The sequence below is a fragment of the Calypte anna genome, chromosome 1 (genome assembly GCF_003957555.1).
Source record: "Calypte anna isolate BGI_N300 chromosome 1, bCalAnn1_v1.p, whole genome shotgun sequence".
Taxonomy (NCBI): domain Eukaryota; kingdom Metazoa; phylum Chordata; class Aves; order Apodiformes; family Trochilidae; genus Calypte; species Calypte anna.
The window spans coordinates 175,538,570-175,561,515 of NC_044244.1; the positions used below are offsets into that span (position 1 = coordinate 175,538,570).

General features: G+C 40.8%; 1 protein-coding gene across 2 annotated transcripts in view; it reads left to right on the top strand.

The window, feature by feature from the left end:
• STARD13 (StAR related lipid transfer domain containing 13) overlaps positions 1 to 22,946 on the top strand; it is a 140,831-nt gene that overhangs the window by 16,655 nt on the left and 101,230 nt on the right. The window contains exon 1 of one of the 2 annotated variants that reach the window (XM_008503158.2): positions 7,873 to 8,237. The exons of the other annotated variant lie outside the window; for it this stretch is intronic. Within the exon in view, the coding sequence (XP_008501380.1) occupies positions 8,069 to 8,237 (169 nt within the window). The 5' untranslated portion in view covers positions 7,873 to 8,068. Of the gene's footprint in view, positions 1 to 7,872; positions 8,238 to 22,946 lie in introns of those variants that run through there. 2 annotated transcript variants of the gene reach the window in all.

Below are 22,946 nucleotides of genomic sequence, written 5' to 3' on the forward strand. Positions count from 1 at the left end.
AGGCAAAGATTTCTGTTAGCAGTCAGGAAATTGGTGCAGAGAAAGGTTATACAAATCTTACATCACGTCACTGCCAGGTAGTCTCTGATCACTGTGTCACTCTGCCTCACTGGACCAGAGGCTGAAATCATGCAATGAATATTCAGTGATTTCAAGGAGCTTGGAGAATTTCATGCTCCTGTGCACCAGTCCCATACTGCTGCGTTTGAAATAGTGCTGCCAAGAGCTATTCTGTTCTGTTTTGCTGGATTTTTAAAATTCTACAAAATCTAACTTTGGCATTGTCTCTCTAGCCCAGCAAGACAAAAAAACCCAAAGAAATAAAACAAAAAAAAAACAAACAAAAAACCCCCCCAAAACCCCAAAGTCAAAATAACCAAAAAACACACAAAAAACCTACAAAAAAACCTCACTCTCTCAAAACCTGAATATTTCCTCTCTTGCCCATTTCATCACCATAGTACTGGAGTCCTGTTTAAAAGAAAATAAATAGCAAAGCCTTCCCATGAAGTCTGCAAAGGCATGAACCTTCAGCTGAGATAAGATTGCCTGCCTGGGGTTCAGGGTGACACCAGCAGTAAGGCTGTTTAGTGTAGGGATTTACAATGTCTTTAGATAACATAATAAAAGAAGTTTGTCTAAACACTTTCTTATGTTATCTCCATGTTATCCAAACACTTTGTTAGTGAGATGGGTAGATTAGGATATGTTAGCCCACCACTTCTTAAATACATTAACACCACTTCTGCAAGTTTAGCTGTAGGACCTTGGGTATAGATCTAGCAGATATAGGTGCACAAAGAGTATGGAAACTGCTTTTAGCTCATTCCTGTCACAATACTCTGTGAATGCTTTGTCAGAGGAGGTCTGAAATTCCTTCCTTTCTTTTGACTCCTATTTTTACTTCTATTTACTATCCAACTTTTTTTAAATTACTGCTGAGAACCACAGTCTTTAGTGATTTCACACTGCAGGATGCTGGGTGTTCTTACTTGGGAAGAGTTCATCTAAGGCAGTGAAGTCTATATTCATATGTTAGTGTGGTTTGACTGAGAAAAAAATGTGATGTTTAAAACTGAACAGGAGTGAGACCATAACACCTAAATTAGCAGCCAGGCAGTGGATGAAACAATCAGCCCCTTGCAATTACTTTACTCCCTGGCCAGGAGTGTCTGGTCCCTTCCCTGGGATCATATCCTCTGATCTGGCCATTGCAGCCAACACACCACTGGCTTCTGCTTCACCAACAAACATACCAAGAGGGCATGGAGAGGCTGAGTCCAGGGAAATACTGGCTATTCCTCAGGTTCCAGCCACAAACCACAGGAGCTGTTATTTTGATACATTTATGCACTAGCAGTGCTGTTAGGATCCCACTAGTGGGATCCCACGGGGTGGGTGGAGGCTTCTTAGCTCACATAGGAATGCAGACTGGCCACTGGTCAGACCACATCTCCATCCAACCCAGTATCATGCATTGGCCAGAGAGCAGTTGTAACTATTTTGGGAAAACTAGAACACTGGGATAAGCATGTAGTGATGCTGTGTATGTTATATACCCTGCCCACATTCATGTGGTTCAGGGAGGTTCTGAGCTATGAGCTGGAATTTTGTGCTTAGTGGCCTTTGCTGAATTTTTCTTTCAGGAATTACCTCATCTTTTTTTAGCTCTTCTAATATCTGGCAACCACAGCATCCTCTGACAATGACTTCCAGGGGCCAGCAATGCAAATATGGAAAAATATTAATGTTCCTTCATTTTGAACCTGCCCTGTGATCATTTCACTTATTGCTGTGAACTTCATTTGCTGCAAGAACAGACTGCACTGCCAAATGGTGGGCAGACCTTTGTAATAGCATAACAATATTTGTTGGTTTGCTCTCGCTAGATTTCTAAAATATTTTAAATCCCCTTTGCTTTTTTGGTAACTACTGACCACTTGATTTTCATAAACCTGTCCAAGATCTGCTTCCTCAGTGGTAATAGCTCTGTTAAATCTCATTGTGTTCTGTGTACCTTGTATCTTTAGGGTGTTTTTTCTCTGGTATATATATCAGCACTAAAACCCTACATTTTTAATGCCTTCTCAATATAGATTATAAGAATCTTCAGTGTTTCCAACCAGTTTCTGGTTTGATTTCTAGATTAATTTGGTATTGTCATTACATTTTGCAGCCTCACTACTCAGTGTCCTAAAAAAACCCCATGTATAGATAGTGGACAAAACATGTTTCAGCTCTCATCTCTCTTGGGACCTCACCCCATTGTGCACATGGAATATTTATTACCACTTTTGTTTCCTGTCTTTAAACAGCCATTAAGCCTCAAGTGGCCTTTTCCTTTTTATCCCTGATAGCAGAGCTTCTTGATGATCTCATGGCAGAGGATCTTGGAGAAGCCTTTTTGAATCTCTTACTATTAATTTCATCAATTTCACATCTCTGAGCTCCTCTGTGGGAGGACTGATAGTAGATAGTGAGGAATCACTTCAGCTTTCTTGCCATGACCCTCATCTTCTTTTCTTTTGACATGTGTCCTTATTTCTGTAAGTTTACCTGGGTGGATGGTGGGGCACTTACTGCCCTTTTCCGTCTGCCATCCTTTGTGCCCATGAACACACTACTGTTGTACTGAGCCTGCACATAATTTCTAATCCTCTGCTTACATTAGAGCTATCTTCTGTGGTCTGTCCAGGCCACTAATGCTTTTGTAATCCAGAGGTACATTTTACATTAGTACTATCTACTAAACATATGGGTCTTAAAATGCAAAAGCATAATCTTCTGATGCTGGAGTGAGGCTCTAGAACAGAGGAAAAAGGTGTAATGTACTGGTTAGAAGCCTCTTCTCCTGGTTTGAAGTTTGTCAAGGGTGTTTCTAAGCCTGTCTTTCATGGATAAGAGGAAGCCATCCCTAGTAACATTAGTTTGACACAGCAGCTGACTGGCCTCAGGAGCACATCAGTGTCAGGATTTGCAGTGAACTGATCCTCTGTTATAATGCTGGGCAGCTATAAAGCACTTCCATCTCACTTCCCAACGATGTTGAAATCTTGCATAAACTGTTTTCCCTTTGTCCCAGTCAGATTCCTGGCAGCCACAGAGCCTCTGCACCCATTGGCACAGCCTCCAGAAGATGGTCAAAATGCTGCTGAGCCAGAGGGGAACATTTCTGCCTGTTCTGGAGCCCCAGCTATTTCATACCCTGTGTAAATGTCTTTGCAGCCTCTAGTAATCCCAACTCAGCTCTCAAGCAAATGTCTGTGTTCAAACATAAAGCATTTTACCTAAGCAGCAGGCAATGAACTTCTGCTTTTAAAAATTCCAGTCCTTGAGATAGGATTCAAACACATGAAATAAGTGAAAGCCTCATCATAAAAACAGCTTTGGGTTCCCTGCATGTGACTTTTTTCTCTTTCTAATGTTGAGAAAGGAGGAATTGGCCACTGTTAACGTGTGAGCTGCTGTACAGGCATCTGTAAAGGCAGATACAGGTGAGAAATATGTGTGGTTAGGATAGGGATAAGATATGTGGATAGAACTCCAGTATAGTATTTATTGATTATATAGGACTTCAGCAGCTGAACTTCTCTTCTATCTGCAGAATTATAGAAAGGAATCCAGAGATCAAGAAGTTAAAAGCAAGAAGTTTCCTGCTTCTTCTAACTACATGTCACTAATGTTAATAACAACTGTGCTCCTCTGGTTAGGAAGCTGTGTTGTTCTCATAGCACCAGTGCTTTCAAATGAAGAGAAGCCATCAAGCTGCCATTTAATTTTAGATGTGATATAACAAGATAAGTGCAACTAACAATAAAAGGGAAATGGGTCATGGCGGGAAGATCAAGTGGCTGATTACTGTGTGAGAACTGCAGGTTCAATCCAAGCCTGAAGAACTCTGTGCCATGCACAACATCATGGACCTACCTCACAGTTAATTAGGAGGGGTGAATTATAAGACATTGGTAAGCGGTCCTGTTATATATATATATATATACATATATATATATAAATACATACACATGCATTTATATATATACACACATACATTTATATACATATATATATATATATTTATTAAAATGGGAAAGTGCTGTTCATTTCAATTTACCCTCAATTACCCTGTCTGTGGCATTGCTTCATGTCTGTGTCTGTGTGAGTAATACTCTATGGCCACAGAAATAGTATCAGTGAAATAGGAGCAGATCTAAGTATTGTATTGAGATACCTCAGTATACATATATATGGGTAACCCTGGAACACGTTTTTTTACTGCAAGTAGTTCACTCTTCCCTCCTCACACAAAATGTAATTTCAGGGAGAAAAAGTGGAAGAGTACCATAAAAATCAATAAACAGAAAATCAGGAGTTGCAGTTCTGCCTATGAATGCATACAGAAGAGTATGCATCCTTGAGTCAACTTTGTCATTTATACTAATAAATACTTCACAGGTGTCAGGAGTGCTGTACATTATTAATAAACCTTCAAGTGAAACTTCCTGATCTTGCAGAACATTTCAGTACCCATCAAGTGACTGTTTGTCATGCTAGGTGTCTAGCTGTGACATATAGATAGCACAGTATAGATATAGGTGCAGCCATTTCTGACTCAGATTTAAAAAATAATGAATTCCAGCTGTGGTTTTATGGCAGAATCTCCATACCAGCATGGATCAGTCGTGACATGGGAATGTGGGCTGTGCTGCTGTCATGACAGGCAGCAATTACAGGTGTGTGCTGGAGCTCCCCCGCAGCCTTTGTAGAACTTATGGCAAAGCTTTCATCTTGGAGGTGCTTTTATGAGATGAATTAGCATGAAGTTTAATGTTGCTCTATTAACTATTCCAGAAACAGTCTGTAGACTGAGACTTAAATATTAATTAGAGCTCTCACCTAACAACTTAGGCTTCTGTAGTACTTTTTGTCTGAAAGACTGAGGGCCAAAGGGGTTTCCTCATTCGAACGATGCATTTTTGAAAATAAGCAGCGAGTGTCAAGGCAGTCACTGAACAACAAGACAGTCATTTTAGAGGTATGCAAACAGGACTGTTTCTTTCCTCCACTCTGCACAACTTCAAGCAGAGGAGCTTTCAAACAAGCACCGCAAGACCAGCTAACTCTTGTTGTTTCTTGTTTTATTTGACTACTATGTAAGTGGTGGACCAGAGCCAAAGAATTCAGCCTCAGCAATGGCAGTGCTCAGCAGTGCTGAGCCTGGAGCAACCTCTACCTCTGAAGTTGTGTTTGGACCCTTGTGTCTGGGAGGAAGGGAAAGTCATTGCCCTGCAGTGGGAGCTCCTGGTTTTGCCCGTTGGGACCACTGTGGGGAAAGTTGGGAGATCAGCTCTGCCACGTCACTTACCCTCTGGCAGGGACCTGGGAAGGACAGGCAGCCACAGGGGCCCTGACTGGCACTGGTGCTTTGCTCTCTGTTCCAAGCACATAACTGGGCTCATTTAGCCCTTAATGGACCTGTTTCCTAGTCAATATCTTACTCTAGGTTCCTGACTTGGTTTTTGTTTTTCTGGGCTGGCTTTTGAAACTTTATATTTCTGTTAAATTGCTTCCCAGTCTTTGGAAATACTGCAAGGAAGAATGCAGAATCCCATTAGCTGAAAAAGTCAATGCGTTTTCCAACTGGAAAAGAAATCCCTATGAAAATTTAAACAGAGTGCTATGAAATGTTAATAATTGCTTTTTCCACTAGCAATAGTATTTTATATGTAGATCAAAGGACTGTAGATTAATCAAATAATTATAATACCACCCTGCATGGTGATAGTGTCTCTTGATAAATACATTGATACTCAGGAGACTCTGGGATATTTATTCTTCAAAAGACAACAGATAAGTGACTAACACATGGAATTTTCCTGGGGTAGAGCAAGCTAAGGTGGGAACAGAAACCACCTCTTCCCCCTTGCTCAGGCTCTCTCTGCTTGACCCTGTGTAGGTCCTCTGCCTCTCTGCTTTGTACACCAATGCAGGGATGATCCTGGACATTCCCACTCCCTGTCTGCCAGTGACCAGCCCTGGTTGGGTGTATGAATGGTGTTCATGCTGACTCTTTTGTCTTGAGTTTGAAGTCCCTGCTGGGAATCTCAGGAGACTACTGCACAGCCATGCCTGGAGCAGAAACCAGCAGGTACAGGACTCATGGGTGCTGTGGATGGTAATAACAGGTCCTGTTGGCTTTCAGTCTGGAGTATTCAATTTCAATTTCTAGCACCTGGAATTATATTTCTCCATTTTTATGGCACTACAAAAGCCTCATATCAGGTAGGAATAAAATTCATACAGTATAATGAGAACAGATTGCATTGCAGTAAAACCCTGCCCTAAGGGGTTTGCACAGAGCAAAATTATAATGAATAACTGTGAATGAGACTATTGTCCTTTTGCCCCTCACATTGAGGGGGCTGTGTCTGCTCTCACAAGCTGGCTTGACCCCATCCTGTGCAAGCAGGCAGGTCATAGGCAATGCCACCCCATGACCCCGGCCTGTCAGGCAGCACAGATGAGGGTGGCCTGTGGCCTGGCTGCTGTGGAAGGAGAGCACAGTCATGTGAAGGAACATCATGATTTATTGTCAGTCCAGGGAACAGGAAAGAATCCCCACAGGTAGATGTTCTCGTGGAGAAGAGGGAGATCAGATCTCCCATGGGATGGGATGGGATGGGATGGGATGGGATGGGATGGGATGGGATGATGAGGTGCCCAAGGCTTGCAGCCACTCCGGCAGCAGTCAGCTCCCTGTCCACGTGCTTGACACTGGCTTTGTGGGAAGGGGCATGGATTTGGGAGGTGGCAGCACAGTTCCTGAGCTGTGCAGGATCATTGCTGGCTGGCCACCCCACTGCCTTCCCTCTGCCTTCTCCTGCCCTGCTGCCTGCACATGGGTGGTGGAAGATCCTTCCGAGTCGCCATTACTTCCCGTTTTGTGATCCTGTGAAATTGATCTTCAGGGCTGTGAAATTGCTTCTCATGGGCCCGCAGTGCTCATATCAGAAACTGTATTGAGCACAAAACTCCCTGGCAAGAGCTCTGCTCCCTTAGAAAGTAGTGTTATGCTAGGTGTGTATTAAACCAGAATATTGGCATTTTAAAATGCAAGCAAAAATTAATTGACAGGCATACTAAGAATGCTTTTTTTTTTTTTTTTTTTTGGTATATTTTTACTCAGGTCGGTTGTCTGCTTGCTTCCAATGTTCTGCTTTTATTTGATTAACTGAAGAAATAGCATGTTTTGCAAACTCAGTTGCTGATACGTAAGACTAAATTAAAACAGATCCCCCAAGTCTGCTAAAAAAAAAAAAAAAAAGAAAAAAGAAAAAAAGTTATGGTGAGGAACCTAAGGAACCTAAAGAGCAGAGAATCTTTCCATTCCCTTCTCCTCTTCCAGGCTGTGATCAGTTCTCAGTAACACTGATATCATGGACTCAAGTCCTGTTTACTTCTGAGTGCCTGCTGCTAGGCATTGATGGGTTTTTTTTAATATCCCAAGGGCTTCATTTGTTCCGGCCCTCGTTGTACCGTGTGGTTTTGGGGATTCAGACAGCCCTTCCGTAAACGGACTTTTTCTTGGCAAAGAGGGGTATGATTTTTTTTTGAAAACTAGTGAGGGCATCTTCATCAGAGATGAGTCGACAGCTGAGTGGTGTGGCACGGAGGAGAAAAAGGTTTCCCGCAGCCCCGCATTCTCTGAAACAGGCACTGATGAGTGTCTTCAGCTTTTTCTTCTTTGCTTTTGTAGGCAGCCGGCCGCAGCCCCTCCAGGCTGGGTGAGCTGTGTCTGCCCAGGGGGCTGGGGGGCTGCGGGGCTGGGGCGGGCTGCCTGTCCCGATCCGGCAGCCTCCACTTCCAGAGCCTGGACTCGGAGCGATTGGCCCGTGCGGATCATGTGGGAGAAGCAGGAATCCTGAGTTGTAGCTTTTGGCACTCCTTTTTCTTTTAAAGCGCTTGCTCTTTTCAGCTCCCCGGGGCTTTTTGCCTTCCTCCTTTCATTACCCTGATTATAATCTGGAGTAGCCACAGCAGAGACGGAGGGAGTGATTTTAAAGGCGCTGAGATGTTGAAGCAGGTGCCCAGGACTTCGGGCACCGGGTGTTACTACCTGAACTCGGTGTCACCTGAGGGCCAGGACATGTACTTGAGATTTGATCAAACCGCCCGGCGCCCTCCCTACAGGATGAGCCGGATCCTCGCTCGTCACCAACTCCTGACGAAAATTCAGCAAGGTGAGTTCCTGGCAGAAGCTCTCCCTCACCTGGCGTTGTCGCAGTGGCTGCAGGTCCCCTCTTTCGTACAACAGGTTTTAGTGCCACAAATTTCAGGCTTTTTTCCTGTCTCCACTCTGAAATAGTCTGGCTAGAGTCAGAATTTGGAACAGTAATTCATACCTTTCTGCTTCTGCACATGCACATATAGAGAACCAAACCAAAAGACAGACTACTGGTGCATGATTATCTATTTAACTAAATTATCTTTTAATTATAAACTATGCTGTAGCTGAGGTGCTGAAGTTCGTTTTTCTGACTGGCAGATCACTTATTGGCACCAGCACATCTGCTCCAATTGCTTCAGGTAAAATCTGCCCATGGTAAAGCACAGAAAGTAGCTGATCATCTAGTTAAAGCAGAAATCCAGAGCAGATGGAAGAAGGGAGCTGGGATAACGTGATTTGGAAACAAGGATGTGTAACTGTCAGAGGATTAGAAAACTTGTCACATGTCCCTCAAAGTAATTGCAGACTTGGCTTTCTGCAGCTGCTTATGCAGTTATCTAGGCAGTCATTACAGATGTATTGATTTTGTTTTTCTGCAAAAACCAGCACTAAAGCTAAATGCAGATTGTGCCCAGAACAAATCCTTTGGCCTGCACGTGCAATTTAAAATAATCTTCAGAGTTGTTAATACAAAAATAAATAAAAAAACCCAAAACGACTGTACAGATTTTTGCAGATTAAAAAGCAAATCAATGCATAGGTTTGGAGTGATGATAGTTTTGTACAGCATCAGGTATCCAAGAATACCAGTGTCCAAAGTGGATGTGGTCCTACATGCAGAAAAAGAGTATGTCATAGATTTGTCATGAAAAAAAAAATAATAATTCTGAAGTCAGTCATCTCTTTGACATCTTACAAAAAGGTGTTTGATTCTACTAACTAGGTGCAGGCACAGAGTTACATTGTTTGCTGTCATGTCTGGCAAATGCCACAGAAATTGGTGTGAGCTTCTGACCAGCAGCAGTTAAATGGAGAAGCTGTTTCTGTGTGCTGCTTTCCAGTAAGAGTCTCTGTATCTGTGGCTGTCAAACTCTGGCAGAAGTACAGGGTTATAGAGATGAAGCTTTAATTGCATTTGTTAAGAAAACAATACACAATTCTTTGGACAGCTTTTAAAAAAAGATGAAAAAGATAGTTTCTGTGGCAATTAGGAAAGCACAGTTGTTTGTAAGGCAGTCTCAGGAACTGCTCCTGCTTAAAGGATACTGGTCCTCACTGCAGCTTTAACTTCAGGAAGGATATTATGTCATTCAATGTACCCAGTGTGCAGCCTGGACTGAATGGAAAGAAAGGGTAATTAATTTCTCTCTAGGTTAATTTGTAAATGTTTTGGGTGCAGTATTAGTACTGGTTTAAATTCCGAGCAGCAGTTGTGGGTGAGACGGATTAACACAACTCCCCTCCCTACCTGTCATGGTGCTGCTGAATGTTCCCTCTCATAACCTGTAACCATCAAGCTGTCGGGGTCAGCCAGGGCTGCCAGGCCACCCCATGGTGCTAAGGCTTTGGAGGGGCTGTGTGGTAGGGCAGGGAGGAGTTTCCCAGCTGTAAGAGTTTTCTGCTTTCAGCTTGTTGCATGGATGCTCAGTCTGTGGTGAATGATCTCTGCCCCTCTGCCACAGTTTTCCAACCTGTCCAGCACAGGGCTGTGGGAAATGGTGCTTGAATGGTGCCTTGATGATGTAATATTCAGCGTATGAAATATTTATGTATTTCAGATCTCTAAGAATACATTGTTGCTTCCTTCACTTCTTTTACTGATGGAAAGCTGGGAACAGAGTCTGCTGTTGGTTAAGTTAGTCCATTAGCAATAATGAAATTACCTGTGCCAATAGATGCTGTTGTTTGTATATGAGCCCATGTGCAGGAGTACACACATCTAGTGCAAAACCATAGTCAGGATACACATTTTTTTGTAGTGTCCCAAATAATGTCTAGTAATTTTGTTACAAATAACAATTAAACAAAAAAAAAAAAAAAAAAACAAAAAAAAACAAAAAAAAACAAACAAACAAAAAAAAAAAGAGTCTAGCTAGTGTAACTCAATCTGAAACCTCAGTTGGCTGACAAGACTTTCAGGAGGGTTTGCTGAGTCAGGATTTCTCCCTCTGTACCTGCTTTCTTCAGACTCTAAGTGGTGTGAGGCTGCTTCTGTCAGTCCCTGTCCCAGTCCCTGTCCCTTAGGAGACTGGATTAGTACTGGAATATGGATGAAGGAATCAGCCTATCCCTTTAGAGGTGAGTTTAACCCCATTGGCAAGTGAGGGTTTTTACAAACAAATTGCCAACAAGCAACTTAGAAAGAATGTATTGAAAAGGAAATCAGGACATGCAAGATGAAAACCAAAACCATCTTTCAGTGACCCAACTGACTAAAACATGTAAGGCATTATTGAGTCTCCTTGAATTCATATGTCTCTGAATCATATATTTTAAGGCCATTAATACAATGTGTTTGAACCCTGCTAGCCCAGTTCTGGTATTAGCAACTCCCCAATCCAGTAATTGTTTGAATTATAGCATATATTTAGAAAAACATTCAGCCTGTGTTTTAATACTGCTGCAACAGTGAATCCTGATTAGTTGCATTGCTGAAAGCAGATCTGCCACATGTTTAAGTGCTAAGCTGGCTTGGATACCTGCTCTTTACTTCTTGTGCAGATACTTTGTGGTTACTGGTTTTCAGACTGAAGGCACCCACAGTAGGAAATACTGAAGTTTTCACATTAGGGATATTTACAAAATCCCAAGGTGTATGGATAACAATGTACAATGTACAGAGTAGTTAGAGCTTCCATTACAGGATAGGAGTTCACTAAGGCAGTGTTGTATGAAGTGCTGTATATATTTCTTTCTTTTCAGTCATCTGTGTGTACTATTCAAAATGATGCTAAATTATTCTGTCATGCTGTGCAATACAGCTTTTCTTCCTCCTTTAGAAACATGTTTGCTGAAGAAGCTTTCCTTTCTATTTTCCTTTGGTGCTAGTTAAAAATAAACTAAATGAATCATTAGAGGAATTATGCTATTTAATAATATCTAAAAAGAAAACCACCACAAGGGAAATGAAAGGAACTAGACTGTTATTTTAATCAGATCACACTTTGAAAATCCTAAATATTTGGTTTATGTGCACCACCGACTCCTTGAGGCAGAGTTATGTGGTGTCCTTGAATGTGAGTAGTAATTATCTGTCTCATACTAAATAGGCATTTTCAAAATGTGATCTTTTGATGATTCCCTTTCCCCCATAAGCCCGTTAGTTTCCATGCTGAAGGGGACACATGCCTCAGCATAAAGGAACAGGGTGTAGCATGCTTGGTCTGAGGTATTTTTTCAAACCGTGTATGCAGTAACTGTATGAGAATTCATTAATGATTACTCATGTTCTCTTTAAATAAATAAGGTGGCGACTTTCAAAAATTTATATTCCATGAGTCACAAAGTTGTTATTTCTTTCACAGTACATGGCTAAATTCAGTGCAGAACAGAAAATAGAAAAAAGAGCTGTAGGTAAAAAGAAGTGAAGAATTAAGGCCAGAGTCTGAAAATGTTAATTTGTAATAATTGACTGTGCAGCAAAACCAGCACAAATCAAGGTGAATGAAGACACATCTGCCCCTGGACAGCTTGGCATTGGCAGTAAAGAAATGTCCCGATTCATCTGCAGCAGAATTTGATTCTTAGACTGCACTTTCAGTAAGAAAATAACGTGAAGAAACAAATGAAAATAAGTCAAATTCCTATTCTCAACGAGTAAATTCCTGCCCACAGTGACTAACAACTGGGATTTACCTCAGTTCATGTCCACAGGCAAGAGCAGTTGAAGTGAATTGTTCAATGGAGCGACCCCAAGACATACTATAACTTTTCAAGGCAAACCCCATTCAACACTCAGCAGATTTTTTATACTCTTACACGTTGCAAGGTCAGTTTTGATCTTTTATGAGTACTGTTACCTCTGTATCACCTGTGTTTGTCTGGTTCAAGTGAGTGTTAGAGGTACAAACAAATGCTCTTTTCTGTCTAAAGTCTTCCCTTTGGAGTTAGGTCAATATGTTTCTAATCTTCTCCAAGCATGAGTAGAGTTTTTGGAAAGAGTTCCAAAGAGATGTGAGGGACTTGGCAAAAATTTTCTATTTTATATGACTTTAAGTTTCAACTGTTAATGTAAAACAAACCAAGTATCAGCAACAGACAGCTGTAATATCCTCTCATACTCAAAATGAGAATTTGGAAGTTGTGCAAGTGAAAATGTGGCAGTTGTAGTCTGCATTAAAACAGTTCCAATCACATTCTAGATGCACACAGATATGGAGTATCCATCCATTCCTGGAGATGGGAAATGGGATACCATTATCTGATTAAAGACTATGAGGTTTGTTCCACAAAAAATACGGTTGGTTAGGCAACCTGAACCATAGCATTGCCCACATGTCTGGATGCTGGCCACTTTACCCCCACATCTTGAAACCTCATTTTCTGAACCTAGGAAAGTAAAAGATTAACTGACAAGATTCAGCCTCAGTGATAATGATATAAACACCTCTACCTCGGCTATTTCTGACTGGTGCCAGTGACCTACTGCCTCTTGAGGTCAGGGACTGACTCCTAACAGTAGCAGCCAGTAGTTCCCTGGTGCCTCCACCTGTGTAGAAGATCCACAGGAGTGGATGAGGCTGAGGCTGCCAGGGCACCAGGAACATCCTCATCTGTGCCGTGTCTGATGTGTAGGGCAGGTGTGTGCTCACAGCAAAGGAAAATCTGGATCCATTAAACAATATCAGGTCCTGACTAAGCTTTTGAAAACTGTTTCTTACAATATCTAAAGGTCCATTAGAGACTGAGACCTTACATCACATGAAGATTCTTCATCATCATCTCTTATTCCTCGAGTCCTTAGCCCTGAACTTAGAGAAACTTGAGTTTTTCATTTAAATTGTAGGATTTCTATTACAATATTTTTCTAAACTTTTACTCTGAAATGGTTGAGGTATTTGTGTGAAACTTTTACATAAAAGATATGAATATTCTGAAGGGTATTTATAAATTCAAAGTGCCCTGAGGTGTGTTTATAAAAATAAATAAGTAAGCAAATAAAAACAGTAGTGTGGAAAATTGCAGTACAGCTAATTAGAGTTTAACAAAGTTTAACTTCACAGGCAGCAGGGCATTTGAAAGGGAGGAACCTTTGCTGGAGGCACTACCTGGCAAAATAGTTCAAAAGCTGAAATTATCAAGAAATATCTGTCTGGTATAATATACCAAGAAGTCACCCATGGGGTACTGGAGATCAGTGGTGGCAGTGGTTCCTTCTGGCCTTACAACTTCACAGCCAATGAGTGACAGTGACACTTCTGCTGATCCATAGGACTTGACTGAACACCAAGAAGGAAATCTTGTCTCTTCTTTTAAATTAGGGGACTTTTGCTCTTGATTTCACTGAAAGCAGGATTTCAGCCAAGGTGAAATCTTGAGACATTTTTATTTTGAAACTGTTTGTGGTGAAATTAACAGCTGTAGTTGTGCTATATATCTTCTGGATGATCACTGAGGAGATTTTTAATTTTCACATCAACTCTGTTGGATAAACAGAGCCAGTAATGTTAAAAGACAGTTCATACAATAAATGCAGGAAGTATGATCAATAAAGGAATTTTTGTTTGTTTGTTGTTAAATTTAAAAGAAGTAGTGATAAGTCACTAGGGTATATAAAATGATACATAACGTAAATAAAATACATCTTAAGTGGGCCCACAGGAAATCTGAGAAGGGACTTTTCATAAGGGTGTGTAGTGATATGACAACGGGTAATGGTTTTAAGCTGGGAGAGGGTAGATTTAGGTGAAATATTAGGAAGAAATACTTTACTTTCAGGATGGTGAGACATTGGAACAGGCTACCCAGGGAGGTTGTGGGTGCCTCATCCCTGGAAGTGTTCAAGGACAGGTTGGATGGGGCTTTGAGCAACCTGGTCTAGTGGGGGGTGTCCCTGCCCATGCAGGGGGGCTTGGAACTAAATGATCGTTAAGGTTCTTTCCAACACAAACCATTCTATGTAAATGAAAATTACTTACAAAAAACAGATTAATTAAAAGAATCTATGCATAGCACTTTCATTACTGGGATACTCTTATGTTTCTTACTGAAAATAAAATGCAATATTTGTGCCCTGAGCATCCTAAGGGTTAATTAAAAAAAAATCTGCAGTTTTAGGTTCCAGACAGATGTTGTTTAGTTATTAGATATTGATATATTTAACCAAATTCTTAGATATTAGATATTTAGATACTTAGCTGGATATTGTATCTAAATCCTTACAGTTTTCTTTTTTCCTCCATTTTGGTTTAAATGCAAACACTATCAAGCAACTGATAGCATCTCAACCACAGTAATTGCTTTTATCCTACTTGTATAACATAATACTCTCTGACTTTTAGTTTCACTTTAACAGTTACATGAGCTATTTCATATAGTGCATCACGTATATTTAGATAAGTGCCTAAGCCTCTAATGGAAGTACCTGAAAAAAGATGTTGTTTGTAGTTAGGATATTAGGTTATTAAACAGTTGTCTGTAGTTACAACTTATTTGTTTGTTACAGCTTGTAACAGCTACTTTTGAGGGTAAAGTGTGGAATTACATGGCCTGTGGGCTTGATCCAATGTATGCTACTTATGTCATTTCTTACTTATTCTACAGCTATTTGAATGTGGGCAAGTCTGTAAATTCTCATCTTCATACCTCATAAAATTCTCACATGTATGATTTTGCTTAAAAACCTGTACAATTTCCCATCTCAGGTTCAGTTCATAGGGTCAGCTGAGTTTACTAGGGCAAGTCATCACCCCACTAATTGCACACCATATATACAGAGGGGGACAGGAGGGCTTCAGCACCTTGAGCTGGGCTATTTAGAAGCTATTGAAAAGCAGACAGCATGAATCAGAGAACTTGGGAGCATTCTGGCTTAGCTGAAAAGAATGTATGTGACTCAGTCTGAAAACACGTTGTGGCTTTTTGTCTCTCATCTGTTACAGACCTGAGGAAGTTAATTCTACCAGGGGAAGAAAGTCACTCCATAACATTTCAGACTGCATGGGGTTCTGACTTACACCCACAGATGAGCAAAAGTTTCTGTTCTTGTGAAAAGTTAGGTGAACCTAGAAAAATAGCTTGGTTTAAAATACGGGCTGTGCACTACATCTTAAGTAAATACCATCTGCCAAGTGTGGAAGCTGCCTTGCTGGAACATACCAGTTGTTTTGCTTTCCACTCAAAGTCCTTTGCCAAAGAAGGACTCAGCTCTGCTACTTACTCAAATGAATCTTCCTCTGTACTAAAGGAGCAAAAATAATAAATCCTAATAATGTCAGCTGGTATTGTTTTAATGAGCTAGATATTACAGGCCTTTGGCAATAGTTGTGCTCTCTTTTAATAGGATTGTGGTTGAAGGAAGGTCTGTTTGAGCAAAGTTTTCAAGATTTGGAAGCAAAATCTGGATATATATATTTACTGTTGTCTGTCTCATTGAGTCCCAGTAGCCTAAAGGGTTATCTGGCCCTTTTCCCTCTTTATGTGTCATTAGTGTCTTTAATGGTTTGTTTATTTTATTGTTTGTGCCATCCTTATTTCTAATTTTTCATGAGTCAAGGGCTTTAGGAGTATGGAAAAAGGCAGTAAAGTCACAGGGGAATATCTACATTTAACTCTAGGTCTTAATCTTAGTAGTCACAAATACATACCTGCTAGCATCCCTCACCCCATAAACTCACTATCTTTCTGAGGGATTTCTCAGCTTCCTTCTTGAAATGACATTTGCAGGAAAATGAGACACCCTCTCATTAAGGAAAGGCATTTCCTTAGAGGCTGCACTGGACCTTTTACTGCCAAGCTGTATCCAGAGGCAAGGATGGCTTTTAATCTGCTTTAACACTTCTCCACAGGGGAGATGTTTGCCACCTCTGCAAACCCCACAGCACGTCCTGACCCCTGTGTTTTTCCTCTAGATCTCTAACAGCTTTCTCATTCTTTACTCCATGGAGCCTTTGGGCCAATACTTAAATGTGTATTATTGATAATATTATCCATAGGATATGGATGCTAGCATGAATCTGCCAGGTGTTAACACATCATGTTCTTGTATTGGTTCTGGGCTTACAGCAGTAAAACATCCCTCTAAGTCTGAGTGGGCACATCTGAACTGCTGAAAAAGAGGGATGGGAGGTGAGTTGGAGTGCCCCCTGCTCCAATGAGCAGATGATTCCCTGGCTGTGGTTTGGCTTTCTCCAGCTAGCTCAAACCAGGGCAAATTTATGGGAGAAAAGACTAGTCCTAGGTAGTATAGTCATGAGCTGAACAATGCCACATGATCAGAAAATCAGGAATCAGGCAGTCTTTCACTGAGTGGTGTAACTGTGACCAGCCTTTCCACTGCCACAGGTGTAAAATGGGGAGAAACCTTGCTTCACAGATCTAAAAATCTAAACATTACCTTTTCTGTAGTATTTACTTCAAGAAAGATGAGAATTTCTTGCTGTAATACAATTTTTAATGCTTGAAAGTTTCTGAAGAATGTATGAAAAGGTCCTGCATGAATGAAGAATGAAATTATGCTAAAAAGCCAGTACTTAAGTCATTTTCATTATTTCATATTGTGCTGGAGACAGCTCACATTATCTAACCACAAGTCCATTCTTCTTTTGAAATCAATATCCCAGCTTTGTGTAAAAATAGAACCTGAAAAGACTACTTCATGTAACTAGATCACATTTATTATGCCAGTAACTTCAGCATCATTGAGCATCCTTTCGAAGGAGCTAAGACTTGAAGAGGTATCAAGGATGAAAGATGTCTATAGATTTGAGGAGGAAGAAATATTGCTGTTAACACTCAGAAGACACAAGTGTAGGATTCATGTGAAAGGCACAGTCCTTATGCATCCTTTTAGCTTCAGGAAGCAGCGGGATGATTAGATTTTTCTAGTCTCCAACGGGTATGGGAGTGGGAGTCTGGACAGGACAAGGCTCTCAGAGCCACACAATGTGGCTTTTTCATAATATATTTGGCAAACTCGAATGTTCTGTGGGATGAATCTAAGTTTTGTGTCTTTAATTGCATCTGATGGCAGCAGCTGAATATTTAATCATTTCGTAACTTCAAAAAATAATGGCTTTCTCTTCCTGCAAACATTTATCTGAGGAGAATAATGTAAAATCCAAAAGTTAATGCTTGGCACAGAGAATGAGGTAGTAAGTCCTTGGCTTTTAATTTTTTTCATTTTTATTTTCATTCTCTCAGCTATATTTTTATATATTACTGAAGACTTTAAAACTGCCATCCAGTCAGCTTCACTTCGTTAAAAGCGTGGCGGGCTGCCTAGGCCTTATCCAGAGCAAAGAGGAGTTTCTTTTCTTTTAAATTCAGCAAGCATTGGACTATATCTGGTTTAAAAATCTATTCCAAGTTATTCAGAATACTTTCTCCAAAACAACTTTATCATTCAAACTGCTGATTCTGCATTAAAACCAGACACCCCTGCCAAAACCCAAGCCATTGTAGCAGAGACTGCGTTTCATACCACTGCCTGAGTGATGAGCCCTGGATTGAATAATACCAACGCTGATCCCTGGCCAGAATTATTATATCTTCATCCAGCACTTCACATGGAAAGCCAGAGCTGTCTGCATCCCACTGATGGCCATTAAAGACATCACATGAGTGCTGCTACCCAAGGGAATGTGTGGCTGCAGCTCATCCCTGAGATGCTCCAGGGCACCACCTCCCAGCAGCTCAGGGCCCTGACGTCCTCAGCAAAGGAACACGGGTGCTGGTGGGAGGCAGTGGGGCACCTTTGCACTTGCAGATGGGGCACAAGGCTTTGTCTGTTCAGACCAAGAGCAATCTATTCACCAGCAGCTTCTGAAGGAAGGCAGAAATTTCCGGTGACATTTTAAATCTCTTTTATGCAGAGCTGTTTTTAGATGGTGCTGCTGCCAGTCATGTCAAACGCTTTGTGTCTTTTGAGTTTTCACTGAACTGCATAATAAGCGTTTCAGCTCCCTGGCACATAATGGTGGTGTTATTTGCTGAAAGTCTTATTATTTCAAGTGGCCTCTTATCTTAAGATCATTTCATTAGTATTGGCCTCTGAAGTTTAAGAGGAAACAACTGCGGTTGCTAAAAAAAGAATCTAAATTAAACTTTTTTTTCTGTAATACATATTTCCTCTAATACCAGAGTCTGACAGTCTATTTTAAGACTGACAAAGCAGATGATCCATATTCCAAAGCTGTGATCTGGCTTCTGACATCCACAGCTGCATTGTTACGCTGGGTGAGAGGACAGGACTGTTTTTGAGGGAAGTTTAGTACCTTTTCCGCTATTTGGATTGTATTTTTAGTCTGAAAGTACAAACCACTTTGTACCTCAGGCTCTCACGGAAAGCCAACAGCAAGGAGAGTGGGAAGGAGGGGTCACTTATGTTCCTGTCAGCCCTGTTATGCACTGCTGCTTCCCACAGGTTCTAGTCCAGGGGCTTCCATGTGTGTCCCAAAGCCTACCCATGAGGTACTGCTGTGTCTCTGTCTCTGCTGGCACCAAGCTTGGTGGGGAATGGAGCAGGTCATGGACATGAGACATCAAGTTTGATGCATTTTTCAGAGCAGAGCAAGATCCTATGGGGTAACAGGGCTATGGTATAGAAGCTGAGTTTGCCTCATTTTATCTTTCTACCTATCAATCTTTCTGTCTATCTATCTATTGTATTTATACTTATACTTACATAATTTTATAAGCCTAAAAATTAGATTTTCAGGCCCACTAGGCACTTTACAAAGATTTCAGCAATTCAGTGTTCCTGGAAGTTGCAATGACCCAGAGTTTTTCTGTTCTCTCAGAGCAGAGTGCTGCTCAGTACCATACCCAGCAACCAGCCCTCATCTTTCTGCAGAATACCCTGTCTGCTCTTAAAGCTGTGACATAAATGCAATCCTGTAGCCATTTAACTGTTTCATATACAAATTAAGAATTCAAAAAGTCTAGACAGTTTTGCCCCATGCAGCTATCATTTCACCATCTTTCTTCCCTTCATTCTGACAGTTCTCCTGGCTGCACTTTTCTGCTATTGAGGGAGCTGCCCTTCAGAAAGCTTCCTTCATTAGCACTCTGATAGTCCCTAATTAGGACTCCTGGGCAGGGTTGCTCGAGGCATGCTTGTCTGGACTGGCTCTGGAAACAGCCTGCAAAATATGTGATATGGGAAAAAAAAATAATCATGTTACTTTATCATAGCCCTGATTTGGGAATGTTTCCTGCTTCCTCTACAATTGTGATATTTTGGAGTAGTCATGCCCTGACATCAGAGGCTTTGATGTAAACCAGTTATTTTCTCATAACTAAGCACACACAGGCTATTCAAGAAACCATTCACTTACTTGACTTTAACCAAATCATTATGTGATAATCTAAAATGGCTCAGACTTTTGAAGTTATTCTAGAAAGTTGTAATTTGGACAACTTCTATAGAAGGTTTTGCTTAAGAAAAATACAGTGTTGCTGTTGGACTCTCATTGGGAATAGGGCCTAAAGTTGTACAAACAGGAATACAGTCTTTGCCAGCCACCTTGTATGAAGTTACATGAGAGGAAGACTGTGGCCTAAAATCCTGGATATATCCCATATTAAGGCTTTAATGAGGACCAATATAAAACTACTGGCGTTTGCATTACAGCTACATAGAGCCATTTACTCTGCACATTGGCTGGGCTTGTTATAGCTCTCTGGTGCCTGCAGACTGATTCTGAGAGCACACTTTTTCAAAATATGCTGGTCCCAATAAAGAGAGACTTCAGCTTTTAAAATACAAGCTGAACACATATGATACAGCATTTTAAGAATAAGGATGCAGGTAGTTGCATGCGTATTCCTTCTTGTTCAGCAAAACGTTTCTGTTATTACAAAGCTTTCTTCCTCCTGAGCATCTGAAGCTGACAATTTTTTTAAACTATTGTCATATAGTTTGGTTTGTAGAGCACATGAAAAACTGAAATTGTAGAATTGTCTTTGGGGGATGTTCAGTAGAGATGGTAACAATGCATCTAAATCAAATAAAAAATAGACCACCATTTAAAAAAAGTATTCCTTATTGACTATATAGCAGCTGGAAAACTATAGCAAGTTTTAATTATCTTCAGAAAACAAAAGCTCTTGCCAACACATGTTGGTTATTATCAGCAGCTGCTGCATGCTGACATACTCTTTCAGCTCATGTGAGGCTCAGCTGTCTTAAACAATCATTGTAAAATGTAAAATAGATTTATAGTGATGATAATTTCTTGTTAGATACTTAACTACTGATGTCATTCATACTGAATTTAGGTTCACATCTTTGTTTAAGCTGTAATAAAATTATATAAAATCACTATAATATTTCTTGTAAGAGATGCATATAGTATGCAACAGGAATTTAAAATACTGAACTGTGATGCTTTTTAACAATTCATTAGAAAGAATTGAATTCCTTGTTGTCATAGTTTTAGCATTTGTATAAATGTTAAATTTACTTTCTGCCTTCGAGTAACAATTACTACAACTTTATTATAAAGAAAAGATAAAACTTAATTGCCTGATTTAAACAGAAGCCTATATATTTTACACTTCATCCTTCTATTAGCAGAAGTGGAGATCCTTATGGCAGTGGCTGTTGTCAAATCAGATGTAATTTTGATTTTTGTGTAATTAAGTAGATTTTTTTTATTAGTATTACATTAATGTACTCCTCTAAGACACCAAGAAATATGTGCAACATTTATGCTTCAGTGTCCTGTAGAAAGACACTTAGGTATGGTAGATTCTTTGTTAGTATATCTAGAGCCTGCATCCCCTCCAAACTGCAAGGTCTGTGGTGAACTTAATTTTCTGTTATCTTATATTCTCTGTGATCTATTTTAATTTTGCACTGACAAAATTGTCGTGCAATCTGTAAGATGTTTTCTTTAGTCTTTGGCACCAATGCAACTTTAGACCCTTTCTTATTGACACAAGTGACTGCGAGTTGATGGTTTCTATTCTGAAGTTTAAGCTGAAGTGCTCCATTCAGCAGCCTGGACTCCGGACATTTTAAGGAGTTCTTCAGTATGGATTAAAAACAGTCATGAGACTCCACATAGTTGCATTTTACTAAAAAAGATTGTTGTCTTTTGGACTTTATTTTTCACCCAATCTGCTTTTTAACAGTTACAATCCACTGAACTACAATTCAAATTCTAGTTTTAAGTGGGACTCAGGGGACATTCCCTCCTAGAAAGCAGGCAGTATACATATGGTTACATACTATCTTCACACCAGCTGTGTAAGGGACTTTTTCCTTTGCTGTCTCAGTGATTCAGAGTTCAGATCCATGAACAGATCCCAGCAAAGAAAAACACTGTGCTGAAACAAAGTAGCTGTAGTTTGCAGACAAATCTGTGCCAGAGCATCATGGTAGCATCACAAGGCTCAAGAAGTTCACTTGGTTGTAGTCTTGCACTGAGGAATCACAGACTGATCAGAACAGTCTCACAAGTGTGGATTAGAGAAGAATAACCACTTGCCTTGATCTAATGGCCAGTATGAGGGTGGCCTTCTTGGCCACAAGGACACAGTGCCTACTCTTGTTTAATGTCTTGTCCAACAGGACTCTGGAGTTCTGTTCTGTAAGGACTGTCCCTTGCTGTCCAGCTAGCCTCAATCTGCCCTGTTGGAGAGGGTTATTCCATCCCAGCTGCAGGAGTTTATCTTTAACTGTGTTGAACAGTCTGAGGTTCCTGCTAGCCAATTTCTCCTGCCTGTCAAGGTCACTTTGATGAAGAGCCCTCCAGCATATCAACCAGTTCTCCACAGTTTGGTATCATCCACAAACTTGCTAACAGTGTACTTTATTCCATCATCCAGGTTGTTAATAAAGACATCAAACAACATCAGTCCAGTATCAGTCCCCGAAGGATGTCACTAGAAACCAACTTCCAGTTGGACTTTGTACTGCAGACCACTGAGTCTAGGGGTCTGGTTATCACCCACATCATCTATTGATCACTTACCTGGTTTGACTCTGAGGATGCTATGGGAGACCAAGTCAAAGACAAGCCTGCTTGTTCTGTCTCCTTCCTTAACAACCAAACAGCCCATTGGCTGTGTTGTACTTAATGCCATGTCTGTGAATGAATAACCCAAGTTCACCACTTAGAATCATCATAGAATCACAGAATGGTTTGGGTTGGAAGATAACCTTAAAGATCATCTAGCTCCAACCCCCCTGCATGGTCAGGGACACCTTCCACTAGACCAGATTGATCAAAGCCCATCCAACCTGGCCCTGAACACTTCCAGGGAGGGGGTAGCCAAAACCTACTGGCAGCCTGTGCCAGTGTCTCATCACCCTCACTCTAAAGAATTTCCTTCTAATATCTAACATAAATCTGCCCTCTACCAGCTTAAAACCATTACCCCTTGTCCTATCACTACACAACCCTATAAAAAGTCCCACTCCAGCTTTCTTAGGATGCCTTCAGGTACTTAAAGGCCATTATAAGGTCTCCATGGAGCCTTCTCTTCTCATGGCTGAACAACCCCAAGTCTCTCAGCTTGTTCAGGATCTCACCCACATTCCTCTGGCATAAGCAAT